The 13,348-nt window shown below is 40.8% G+C and overlaps 1 protein-coding gene across 2 annotated transcripts in view; it reads right to left on the reverse strand.

The window, feature by feature from the left end:
• TAF3 (TATA-box binding protein associated factor 3) overlaps positions 1–13,348 on the reverse strand; it is a 135,679-nt gene that overhangs the window by 2,288 nt on the left and 120,043 nt on the right. For both annotated transcript variants that reach the window (XM_088141408.1, XM_088141407.1), the window contains exons 5-6: positions 7,056–7,320; positions 202–308 (exon numbers count right to left, since the gene is read on the reverse strand). In XM_088141408.1, coding sequence (XP_087997534.1) covers positions 202–308; positions 7,056–7,320 — 372 coding nt within the window. The remainder of the gene's footprint in view (positions 1–201; positions 309–7,055; positions 7,321–13,348) is intronic.

Genomic DNA, 13,348 nt, shown 5'->3' on the forward strand with positions numbered 1-13,348 from the left:
TTCAGATCTTGTCTGAATGCCTCCGGCTGATTACAACAGGCTGACAGCATTGCAAGCCTATAAAAGAAATCATTATTTCCAAGGGGCTAAGGTGACATACAACTGCTATATAATTTGAAGGTTTGGAACTACAACTCCCAGAAGTCCCAGAACAGTTCTACCACCTGACTTCAGAAGCAGCATGGTGCCTCAACCACTTACCAGTGATACCAGTCGTCACAGTCGTCACACCCAATCATTGGGCTGCCATCATCTGGCTTTTCACAACCAGGGCAGATCCATATCTTGTTCCCCCACTCATCTCGGATCTGGATGGACAGAAAAGGAGGGAGAAACTGAGGACCCAGATGGGCAGAAGGCTCATTTAATGTACCGTAGATTACTTTCTATGTATTTCACAATAGCTATCTAATAGCTCAAGTATTGGGGTGAACAGAAGACATCCCACCGTGTTATTTTAACAAACATGATCTATGAATGCAGGCATGCACCCTTCAATAACAACAACACAAATAGTAATATATTAGATTTATAAGGAAGCCAAATCAGAGAAACTCAAAGTGAGTTACAATTAAAAACTCAATAAAAACAATCATATACATAAAATAAATAACTTCCTGCTTTGCGAAAGTACATAAAAAAACAATTTCAACCATTCTTATTCATTACACAGAGGCTCACAAGCCACTTCAGCTCATGGTCTGTTCAAAAGGCCAGGCTTTCAATGCTTTTCTAAAGCAGAGAAGGGATGAGGCCAAACAGACCTCTGGGGAAATGGTATTTCAGAGGACAGGAGTCCTTATTCCTAAATAAAGACTCATACATGCCTGAAAAAGCCAGTATACTGTATTGGTACACATACAGATTCTGCAAATGCTAAAAGTCTAAACCTACTATAAGGAATCTTGGTGTCACCCGGAAAACCAACATTTGGCGCGAATCTAACCCTGATGTTGAGAAACATTTGAAAACTTGGGGGAAAGTTTCTAAGTTAAATCACTTAGAAGCCAAAACGTGAACTTGAAGTCTCATAAGAGAGGCTGGTAGCCTGGCCCAGAACACGCCAAGCTCTGCATGGGATAGAATAATGTGGGTGTGCCAATTATTTCCTTGCACACATGAAAGAGGAGGTCAGGGTGGCAGAGCTTCAGCAAGCCAGGGAGTGGCACCTCATGACAGAAAGGCAATCACCCTCCCTTCCCTTTCAGAATGCAAGTTGGTGTGCTTAAGGAATAACAAAACACGGCTCATTATTGGCTGCAGCTGCCAAGGGGCCATCTGAGCCTTCCTCAAGCTGGTACCCACCGCTTGTCCTGGTCTGTAAGTTCTTACCCCCGCCCCCCAGCCAAACATTTTGCTAGCCAGGGATAATGGGGCTTGTAATCCGATGGCCTGGAAGGTGCCAGTGCCAGTTTGGTGAAAGCAACACTACCAACCCAGGAGCTGAAGCTGAGTAGGGCACCACCATGCTCTTTGCATTCACTCTATGCTGCCTCATCTGCCTCGGTCGCCACTCTCCCTCCCCTACAGAAGACAGTCTTGGTAATGTGCATCTGATATATACAGCACAGGCATTTAGGTTGCAGGGTTAGTACTTATTAGCCAAACTCATCCAACTCAGCTCACTGATAAGATCAAGGGTATAAAAAATGGTTACTGAGTAACTTTCCATTCCTTTGACATTTGTCATACAACGACATTTACTGAAGGGTAAGTGGGAGAGAGAGAATTAGAAAGTTTATAGCACTTTGCAAGAGGCTGGTAGAATCTGACTCTTCCATTCATTATGGTGCATGTTCAGGATGTAACAAATGCTGCCAATTACAATAATTGCAGCCATCGTATTTTGGGCAAAAGGTACGCTGGAGTTCAGGTTTGTGTTAGAACCTGATGGTTTTAGGGTTTTCTCTCTCCTATGCCAACATATAAGAAAATTTCCAACTCTTACGCTGCCCCATTTTAATTTTCTTAAATCCATATAAATCTGAGCCTAAATTAGATGTCATCTACATTTATGGGATACACTTCTAAAATGCCTTATCAAGCAGTGATTAGCAAAAGGAATGGAATCTTGATAGAATGTGATGGGCGTCAGCCTATTTTTAACTGAAAAATGTAATGTTTGTGAAAAGTTACATTCTAAATAGAAGGGTATAGTCAGTTATGAATATATAAACACAGTCTGTCTTTCTCCTGCATGAGTTATTCTGTTTTGTGAATGCTTCTTTCATAAGTTAAGGGAAATTAAAATAGGTGAAAGCTGTAAGAATTATCATAAGGAAGCAAACTGAGAGTTGGGTGGCATATAAATGTAATTGATAAATAAATAAAAAGGCAGGCAGACTGATTATAGGCTTAGATTTCCCCTTTACTCCTTTGATTCTGCCATTAATAAACTAAGCAAGCTCTCATTTAAAATGATATAACTGCCCTGTAAGTTACTGGATACTTATTAAACCTATGTTGGCCTAAAATGGTTTGCTCAATAAACCCTAATTGGATGGGCTTGCACAACATGCTGAATCACGAGCCCGGGTTGGCAAACCACCATGGCTGAATTTACACAAGTTTAGCCACAAGCAAGAATGCGACCATCCGTCTTAGTGCAAGGTATGAACCCAATCCTTAATAAGGCCACTGGGCTCTCTAGCTTGCCTCCTGGCCAAGGTGGAGGTGCTTCCTGGGGGCTGGGTCAGCAAGGAAATCTCGAGCAATGCTTCTGATGTGGGTAAGCCAACATGCCAGAGAGTTCTCACTGACAGAAGGCTGGGGTTGCATAATGCACAAGGGAAGGCGAAGGAATCCTGTTCAATATCAACGGCTGGAATTTAGTTTGTATGGAATTAATATCGAAAGCCATCTCTCCAAGGTAAAATATTTGCCACTGGATTGCATCCAGAAACTAGGGCAGATTTACAAACAGGAACGCTTTGTTTGAGAAGTATAAAACTAAGGGCACTACATGACGCCAGTCCAGAATCAGCAGACAGAGTTTAACCTGTCAGGCAAGTTATTTTTGATACAGCGGACCTTTCTACAGAAGAGGTGAGCAGTAACTGACCTACAGAGATGTTTTTTCCTGCATCAGAAATGGAGTGGAATAATACCAAAAGCGGGACCAATTTACTTTCTGGTGTCGGCTTCCTTGGCATGATGTCCTCCTCAGCCTTGGCAGCCACCCTCCCACTCCTGCAGAAGACAATCTCGATGATGTGCATCTAATATAAGCAGCAGCGCAGGCACATGGGTTGCTGTGTTAGTACTTATGGCCAAACTGATCCAACTCAGCTAACGAACCAGAACAAGGGTATAAAGGAACCCCCCTCCTGGCTGTGAACGATGGGAGCTGCAGACTACTTCCTCCAGAGGACACCACATCAGGGAAGGCAGCATTTGTACATTTCAGTAAAGTTCTATCTGATCAAGATGGAGGCTGATTAAGATTTGAACTGCAGTTGAATCCCTTCCTCAAACTTCCTGTTTGGCTATAAGTCAGCCCCCCTGTGGTTTGGTTACTCATTTCTGAAAAACGAGGAGGGATTTTTTTTTCTCTTCATACTCCCCTTTTCCTATTTCCTGCCTATCTTGCTTTGAGACTGACTGCACTTTGTGCCACATATAGTATGCCAGGGAAGAGAACCTGCATTTATTTAATGCTATCTTGGATATCTTGATAGCTGAAACACATAATGTATTTGGGCATCTCTAACTTGCTCTAGAGAGCCAATGGCAAGTGAGTTGCATTTAGATCCTACTCAAATCTATGTGAAATCCATGTGCCAAAGCTGTATTTTCAAGAATTCACTTCACATGGCAACAGTTTGCTTGTGGAGAATGTATTCCCTAAACACAAGAAGCCAATCGGGGTTCCTAGCGGGCATCAATTCTGTAGGTGGTTTTGTGCTTAATGTTATACATGTTCCAATGAATAAGACTTCATTAGTCTTATCCAAATCCTTTCCATAACTAAGAATATGCTCCTACTGTTAAGAGTGCTGTTGGAAAGAGCCATAGTAAGAAAAGTCCTATCACTAGCTTTTAACTTTAATAACGTCCAGCAAGAAAATAGCATATTCTTATAACTGTATACATTGGCATCTTTTATCATAAAGATATATGCTTTTTACAAGGCTTCTTTGTATCTGTTATATCAGTTCATCTTCAAATGTATACACCCATATTCATTTGATAAGTATCAAAGGCAGTGAATATAAATATGTACAGTATTGCTGATTTTAAGCTTCTGGAGGCCAGTGCAATGTGTCAACGATTCAGATACAGTGGGGCAAAAAAGTATTTAGTCAGCCACCAATTGTGCAAGTTCTCCCACTTAAAAAGATGAGAGAGGCCTGTAATTTTCATCATAGGTATACCTCAACTATGAGAGACAAAATGGGGAAAAAAATCCAGAAAATCACATTGTCTGATTTTTAAAGAATTTATTTGCAAATCATGGTGGAAAGTAAGTATTTGGTCAATATCAAAAGTTCATCTCAATACTTTTTATATATCCTTTGTTGGCTATGACAGAGGTCAAACGTTTTCTGTAAGTCTTCACAAGGTTTTCACACACTGTTGCTGGTATTTTGGCCCATTCCTCCATGCAGATCTCCTCTAGAGTAGTGATGTTTTGGGACTGTCGCTGGGCAACACGGACTTTCAACTCCCTCCAAAGGTTTTCCATGGGGTTGAGATCTGGAGACTGGCTAGGCCACTCCAGGACCTTGAAATGCTTCTTACGAAGCCACTCCTTCGCTGCCCGGGTGGTGTGTTTGGGATCATTGTCATGCTGAAAGACCCAGCCACGTTTCATCTTCAATGCCCTTGCTGATGGAAGGAGGTGTTCACTCAAAATCTCACGATACATGGCCCCATTCATTCTTTCCTTTACACGGATCAGTCGTCCTGGTCCCTTTGCAGAAAAACAGCCCCAAAGCATGATGTTTCCACCTCCATGCTTCACAGTAGGTATGGTGTTCTTTGGATGCAACTCAGCATTCTCTCTCCTCCAAACACGACGAGTTGAGTTTAGACAAAAACGCTCTACTTTGGTTTCATCTGACCATGTGACATTCTCCCAATCCTCTTCTGGATCATCCAAATGCTCTCTAGCAAACCTCAGACGGGCCCAGACATGTACTGGCTTAAGCAGGGGGACACATCTGGCACTGCAGGATTTGAGTCCCTAGCAGTGTAGTGTGTTACTGATGGTAGCCTTTGTTACTTTGGTCCCAGCTCTCTGCAGGTCATTCACTAGGTCCCCCCGTGTGGTTCTGGGATTTTTGCTCATCGTTCTTGTGATCATTTTGACCCCAAGGGGTGAGATCTTGCATGGAGCCCCAGATCGAGGGAGATTATCAGTGGTCTTGCATGTCTTCCATTTTCTAATTATTGCTCCCACAGTTGATTTCTTCACACCAAGCTGCTTGCCTATTGCAGATTCAGTCTTCTCAGCCTGGTGCAGGTCTACAATTTTGTTTCTGGTGTCCTTCAACAGCTCTTTGGTCTTGGCCATAGTGGAGTTTGGAGTGTGACTGTTTGAGGTTGTGGACAGGTGTCTTTTATACTGATAACAAGGTCAAACAGGTGCCACTACTACAGGTAACAAGTGGAGGACAGAGGAGCCTCTTAAAGAAGTAGTTACAGGTCTGTGAGAGCCAGACATCTTGCTTGTTTGTAGGTGACCAAATACTTATTTTCCACCATGATTTGCAAATAAATTCTTTAAAAATCAGACAATGTGATTTTCTGGATTTTTCCCCCCATTTTGTCTCTCATAGTTGAGGTATACCTATGATGAAAATTACAGGCCTCTCTCATCTTTTTAAGTGGGGAACTTGCACAATTGGTGGCTGACTAAATACTTTTTTGCCCCACTGTACTTGTCACCATGTCAAGGTCAAGCAATTCTAACAAATAATCAAATTTCATTATTCCAATACTTGATATAGAGTCTTATTCATTGGAACATGTATAACATTAAGCGCAACAGATTAAAAATATTTAGATCCTGAAATTTAATTTGGGCATTATAAATCTGTCACGGTGAAGGTTGACTTTTTATTGGTAAATTATGGAAAGAAGAGTGCTTTCAGCTCAGGTGCTTGGTCAACTTGAGATTTATTAGTAAGCCTTAGAAATATTTGCCTTGTGCACCTGTTTTGGGAAATTTCTCAACTGACTTAAACTTAAAAACCTTCCTATTTTACTCACAACTTGTTAAAAAAGTTTCTGCCTCTATATTTCAGGGTTTTTACTGGTAAGATCACTTTACTCTCCCCCCAAGTTCAATATACCTCATGCTGTAGGTAAAATGGTGGTGAGTTTTATTAATTACTTTGTAGGGGAAGAAAATTAAAGCATATTGGCACCAAAAGCAAATTTGGTATCATATAGAGTCGTGTGAAAAAGAAAGTACACCCTCTTCGAGTTCTATGGTTTTACATATCAGGACATAATACAAATCATCTGGTCCTTAGCAGTTCTCAAAAGTAGGTAAATACAACCTCAGATGAACAACAACACATGGCATATTACACCATGTCATCATTTAGTTTACAAAAAGAAAGCCAAAATGGAGAAGCCATGTGTGAAAAACTAAGGGGTGTACTTCCTTTTTCACACGACTGTATGCCTTTCCCCTACCATCTTTGTAAGACCACATTAGCACACAATACCCAAGTACTTTGTGAGAGAAAATGTTTGCTGATGAAGTGCTTAATTACAAAATTTTAATTTATGAAAAGCAAACTGTTTTATGAACCTGGCAGACGTTATTCTGAGGGTGGTAATCAAACTCAGAATATTCAGGTTTTTGTTACTTACCTTGGAACTAAACATGATGCTATTTGGTTTTGGTTTACCATCATAACCAACTGTTTTAAGAATGGTTTTAAAATTGGTCTTGTATATAGAAATGTTTTAACAACGTACCTAAGTATGATTGTGAATGAAATAACTGGAAATAGGTGGTGTTAGGGATCTGATAACATTTAGCAGGAACCCAGAAAACGGGATGGTTACTTGTTCTCACTGAAATACATTAAGCCACTTACCACATAATTACTGACAGTCTCTGTCACAACGCTTCGAACTGGGACTTTAGAGCTTCCCATGGCGGATGGTGCAGGAGATGAGGGTGGAATCAGAGCTGGGGAAATGGCAGCAGGAGGCAGGGGAGGAACTACTGAAGGAGGAGGAGGTGGAGGGGTGACGTGGACAGGAGCTGGTGCTGGGGAGGGCGGTGGCGGCGGCGTTTTGGGCCGAGCCAGGAGAGACGAGGGTTTAGCCTCCGTTGCGGACACCACTTTGCTGATGACACTATCGGACAAAACGAAAAGAGGAGATATAGAAATGATTAATTCAATTAACCAAAATGATGCCCAGTAAGTGGGGGAAAACACATAATTCTGTTTACGGAGGACAAAAGTGGTGGTAGTAGTAGTAGTAGTTCATAACAGCATCAGAAAGAATTAGGGAGGGAAACAAAATTTACAACATCAAATTCTAATGTTACACAGATTACATAATAATAATTTAGTAATGATACAGCTATAATAGATACGGCCATTACGCCACTTGAAATTGGTGGCTTTCTGAGAATGACTAGCTGAAAATAGAAAGAGTTCAAAGACAGGAATCAAAAGGAGTCTTGTAGCATCTTTTCAGACCAACAAATTTTATTAAAAGGCATAAGCTTTTCTGAGCCATGAAAGCTTATGCATTTTAATAAAATTTGCTAGTCTGAAAAGGTGCTAGCAGACTCCTGATTTTTGGCTACCACAAACCTACATGGCTCTCCATGCAGGAGCAGAAAAAATGGCAGATCTTTCAGCTAAGCTGATGGTCCTACTTCCTGTGACTTTCTCTCATGCAGCTCCATGAGAGGTGCTGAACCACCTTCTTAGGAGAGCGATGGTGTCTCTGCTCTCCCCCTGCTACAGGATTCAATATAGTGGTAAAACCACATACAGGTTGTCCTTGACTTATGACCACAATTGGGACCAGAACTTCCATTGCTAAGCGACGTGGTCATTAAATGAGTCGCACCCGATTTTATGACCTTTTTTGCTGTGGTTGTTAAGTCAATCACATGGCTGTTAAGTGAATCCGGTTTCCCCCACTGACTTTGTTGGAAGCCCCCTAGGAAGGTTGCAAATGGTGATCACGTGACCCCAGGACGCTGCAACCATTGTAAATACATGCTGGTTGCCAAGCCCCAAATTTTGATCACGTACTGCGAGGACACTGCAATGGTCGTAAATGTGAGGACTGGCCACAAGTCACTTTTTTCAGCACCGTTGTAACTTCAAATGGTCGTTAAATGAATGGTTGTAAGTTGAGGACTACCTGTATGCAGAATGATAAAGCAAACTGCTTATTCACTTCAGTCCCTCTCCACTGCTGTTTATGGTGACCAAAAAAGTTTTGAATCAAAACTGTCATTATAACATCAATTAAATATGCACAAGAACATGAATGTGGTGCTAAAATCTACCCACTGAAAACATTTATTATCTGAAGAGGCAATATTGGCGCTTTGAAAGCTGTCTTTGTGGGAATGGAGCAAATAATCAAACTACTGGAAAAGTGAGGAACAGAAAATATTTAATTATATTGTATAGGAAGGATGAGGGAGAAAGTGGAATGGATTTGGATTTTTAATGGTAGCCATGTTTGGGAGCAGAATCAGTTATGAATCTGTGTTCGCAGTAGTCCTTTCTTCCCTTCTAGTCTGACTGCCCACGTGGGCTTGCTAGATAGGAAGTTTACAAGTAGCAGATAAAGACAATAGCATCCCTTTGTGGTTGCAGTTGGTGGCAAATATAATACAAGTTCAACCCGCATAATGCCTAAGCTACTGCTGATAGATACCTTTGAGGATTTCTTTCTGAAACTCTCAAAGGATGGCACTTCACCCAACCTAGACAGCTTACTCAACTGTGCAACTGCTTCTATAGTTAAGAAGTTCTTTTCTTATCCCTATAGCTTAGATCTAGCCCTGGTCTCTAGATGCAATCAGGGAGGTGAGAATGGAAGGCAGGTGTAGCTACTTCATAGGCCTCAACATTTCCCAGGTGCTAATTGTTTTTTTAAATACCATTATAACCATATGACTCTTGGTGGTATATATAAACAAAATGTCCATGCGAAATACAAAACACAAGGACAATAAAAATACTGGCTTTCTCTAAATCATTAGAAACTGAGTTCTTTTAGAAAGCCTTTGGGGGTATAAATTGATTCTTAGCGTTTTCATGTAAAGATTGGCAACAACACAGAAGTGGCTTACCATTGCCTTCTTCCAAGGTGCTATTACACCTTTCCAGTTTAGCCTACAGCTCTAGGATTTCCTGCAGGTCTCTCATCCCAGTATAAACCAGGCCTGATACTGTTTAGCTGAAATAATGGAATGATGGATGGGATATGTTTGCTAAGATCTTCAGGAGAGAGCTCTGCCCTGCAACCCACCATCCTCAGAAGCACAACTGATGGGGCAGGGTCTCTTTGGACACAGCACCCAGACTATGACCCACCCTTTCTATACAACATTCCTCTGGTTCCTTTTTTTTTTTTAAACTGCTCATTGGATACTTTGCTATGCAAGTCAAGTCAACAGCCAATGCCAGCAGTCTCAAAAAGAGACACAGCTAAGGAATATTGAAAGGTTGCTTGTTTTAATTTATGGTATTGTGATTGTACAGGCGATGCTTTCGACAATTTTCTAAAGTTTAAAATGAACAAATGCTGGAAAACAGGTCAGAGAAATCATTGTGTTCTAGTCTAACTTTTTCAATAGCTAAAGCAGAAGATGGATCTGCAAACTCTGTGTTATTGTTTTATTCTGATGATGATGGAAGCAATAACTCTCGATTAGGATGAATAATATTATGTAGTATATATATACCGTACTCAGCATACAACTATTAATATAAAGCAGGATTACACTGCGATATATAAACAGATCAGAGCCCTGTGCTAGCACTGAATCCATTAAGAATGGAACAGGTAGGCCCAACAGGTAGGTCCAAGTATGCAACAGGTAGGAGACATCTGCCCATTTGGCAAGGAGAAAGGAAAAGAAGGAATTCTGGGGCTTGTAGTCCCAACATCTCTGGAGGACACCAGATCAAAGAACAATGCTTTGGAGAAACAGAAGATAAAGGGTATATTTCAAGATTGCAAATGAATTTTATTTACGCATGATGGCATCTTCAGAGTGTCAAAATGGAGAATTTTAAGGAAGCTCTAACACACAAGACAATATTAGAAGTTCATTCACATTTTGGGAAACTTATTTTTCTCTGTTTATCTAATTAGCATGCTGATTGAGTTTGTTTAAATAGCACAACCTTAGTTTGGGAGTGGAAAGAAGTATTCAGGATGAACCTAAGAAAGACAGGAAGTAGTTCAGAGCTGTCATTTCAGCTACAAATCAGAGTTTCTCTTCAAATGCAGATTCCCAAAAGGACAAAATAAAACAAACTTTCAAAAAAGGAGAAGACACTCAAACCTGTGTACACTGGGCTTTTGGTAGGAGCAAGGACAACTGCCAACATTTATTTTGAGGGGCAGTAAACAGAAGAATGCCTATTAAGAAGTTAAAAAAATACTTTCACTAAAAGGTGAGAAAGGATTCTTCAGTGCCACAAGCAGTTCCGGTTTGCAAGACTGCCCCAACAGCACCCTGCAACTGTTGTGTTCTTGTGCTGTTAAAAGTACAGCAAGCCTAAAGAGTTGGCAGCCAGTGCAAGCGCCATGACAATCAAGGTTTGGAAGCAGAGCTCTTTTTGGAGCTTCCCCTCTCTCAAACTGCAATAAGGACATTTTATCAGACCTGGACCAAATACAAGCCCTTTAAAATTCTGGGCTGAAGAAAAATGAAGGGCAGAAAACCAGAAAACAAACAAAAGCAGGGCATTTTGCAGTTGGTTGCATCTCTGAGATGACAGGCCCTCTCCAAAAACCTCTCTCGGTGCCCTTTATTGTTCACCTTTCATTTAAACTGGCCCAATTGTCGGCCACCCAGTTCTCTTATGGTAAAGTGTGAGAGTTTGAGCATTAACTGCTATGATATGCCTCCTCTGCAGAGGTAAATTATGCTGACAAGCAAGCAAGCATTTACACTGGAATTCTTTCTTAAATCTCAGTTTAGAGGAGATGCAGATTTTGATATTTCCTCCAAATAAAGCAGGAACAACACAACCACCTTCAAAATATTTTTCAAGAGTCTTATGGAACAAGGTTAGAAAGACAGCATAGTGGAAGGAGAATGCGTGCACCACAACTTCTTGGGTACTGGTCTTCCTAAAAAATAACATTGGTCTTCATCCCTACAAACTTGAACAGGGCATAGGAGTGTTCAGAAAATGAGCTAGGTTGCTACAGACCTCACTGCTGGCCATTTGGGACATGCTGACAGTACAATTTGCCAAAAGCAGCTGGAAGAACAGAGACAAAAGTACTGGATCTGAATGCAGAAGTTGGATACTCTTCTGCAAAAGCAATTCGTCTTGGAAATAAACTGAGACAAGAGCATTGTGGCCGGTTTTCAACTTCTTAGGGTATGGTCAGAAAAATATGAACGTATGCAGAAAAAAATTGCAGAAACCTGGCTTGGGCTTTTTCACATTTTGTTGAAAACAAAATATTATGTAAACACAAAATACCTGGTACATGTAATTTCAAAGCTAAGTAATGATCAACCAATAACAATTCAGTGTTCTTAGCATAAGGGACTGCAGATGGCAGAATGCTAGTAAGAGTAATTACATTTTCAGCTCAGTCCCTTTGTCCCATGCACTCATATCCCATAGCAAAAGGAAACCAGGGTCCTACTTTCCTTTCGACCCATCAAATGTGAACCTTCTTACTCTTTATTGGTAGGGTTGTATGCAGAAAGCAGGCAACAAACATCCATGGCTTTTGTTACCAAACATTTGGGGTTGGGGTATCAAGGACTGCTTTGAAATTTTCTTGCAGACCTGGTCATTCTTCCTCAATAGCAGCATTGACTGCCATCTTTGTCCTGGTTCTGTTTTCTAATCCTGAGCATCCACAAGCTCACCTCCTCACTTTTCCATGAGAAGGAGTGACTGACGGGCTTTATTTGAAAGGTTTATTTAGAACATGTTGCCTAGTTATCTTAGGTATCATATCCACAATCTAGCTACCACTCCCTTCAGCTAATAATGTTCAGCAGGAGTAGATACAGAAACTGTTTTGCCTTACGCCACTTGGCTGCGATGGGGTAATTTTCAAGAGGGGTGGGTAGCCTTATCAGCCCATCTGAAGGCAGAAGACGATAAGTGGCAACACAACAGTAGATAAATCACAGTCAAATAATGTTTTATAATGAATGTTTCTTTAGTCTTTCCTTGTATAGGTGAACTTAAAGACTAATTTATAAACTTAGGTCAAAAAATAAACAAATTACGAGCTATAGGGAGATAGTGATTGGGAAACTACTACACTGAGGACTTGCACAATCATACACAACAAGATGGCACGCCAAGCAGCAGCAGAGATGCAGTCTTCTCTTCATACACTATATGGCGGATTCAAATAACACTTTGTCCTACCTAAAGAAGTGTCATGGTCCAGGGAAAGATGCACACTGAGTTCTGGCATCTCTGGCTAAAGGATCTCAACTAGTACACCAGGAAAATATAAATCTGTCTGAAATCCTGGACAGAAGAGCTAGATTTTGGAGTATGTCTTCACTCTAGAACAGTGTTGTCCAAACTTGGCCACTTGAAGATGAGTGGACTTTAACTCCCAGAATTCCCCATGCTGGCTGGGGAATTCTGGGAGTTGAAGTCCACTCATCTTAAAGTGGCCAAGTTTGGACAACACTGCTCTAGAATAAGGCAGCTTCCTACCTTCTCCAAAACAGTGGGACTCTTCAATCTGGTTTAGTATTTGCTTAGTAAGCCAGCATACTTCTTAGTAAGTGCCAAAAATAGCAAGTCATACTGTTTGATGCATGTCAGCACCTTTGAACAATCCAAAGGCCTTGTGACTTTTCCCACAAAAAGGTTAATAATGATTTCAATGTATCATGTGGTGGAAATAAAACAACAGTCTGAATCAACCCAAGATACAGGTTCTCACACTTTAAATCACACTAGAAGTATTGGCATCCCATAATTATGATTTGGAAGGAATGAAAACATCATTTGATATACACTCTCATTTTTGCAGAAAACAGACTGAATCTTTATAATGAACTATTGTTAGAACTGGTTCAGAAATAATTGGAATATAAATGTGAGGTATAAATAAATACCTAAATAAATAAATAAACCCATGATCTGGGACCAAGCTGAGGAAGGGCTACAGCTCAGTG

This window comes from Python bivittatus, unplaced genomic scaffold, assembly GCF_059951505.1.
Source record: "Python bivittatus isolate LINGU-HERP-01145 unplaced genomic scaffold, Pbiv_v1 ctg000330_np1212, whole genome shotgun sequence".
NCBI lineage: Eukaryota > Metazoa > Chordata > Lepidosauria > Squamata > Pythonidae > Python > Python bivittatus.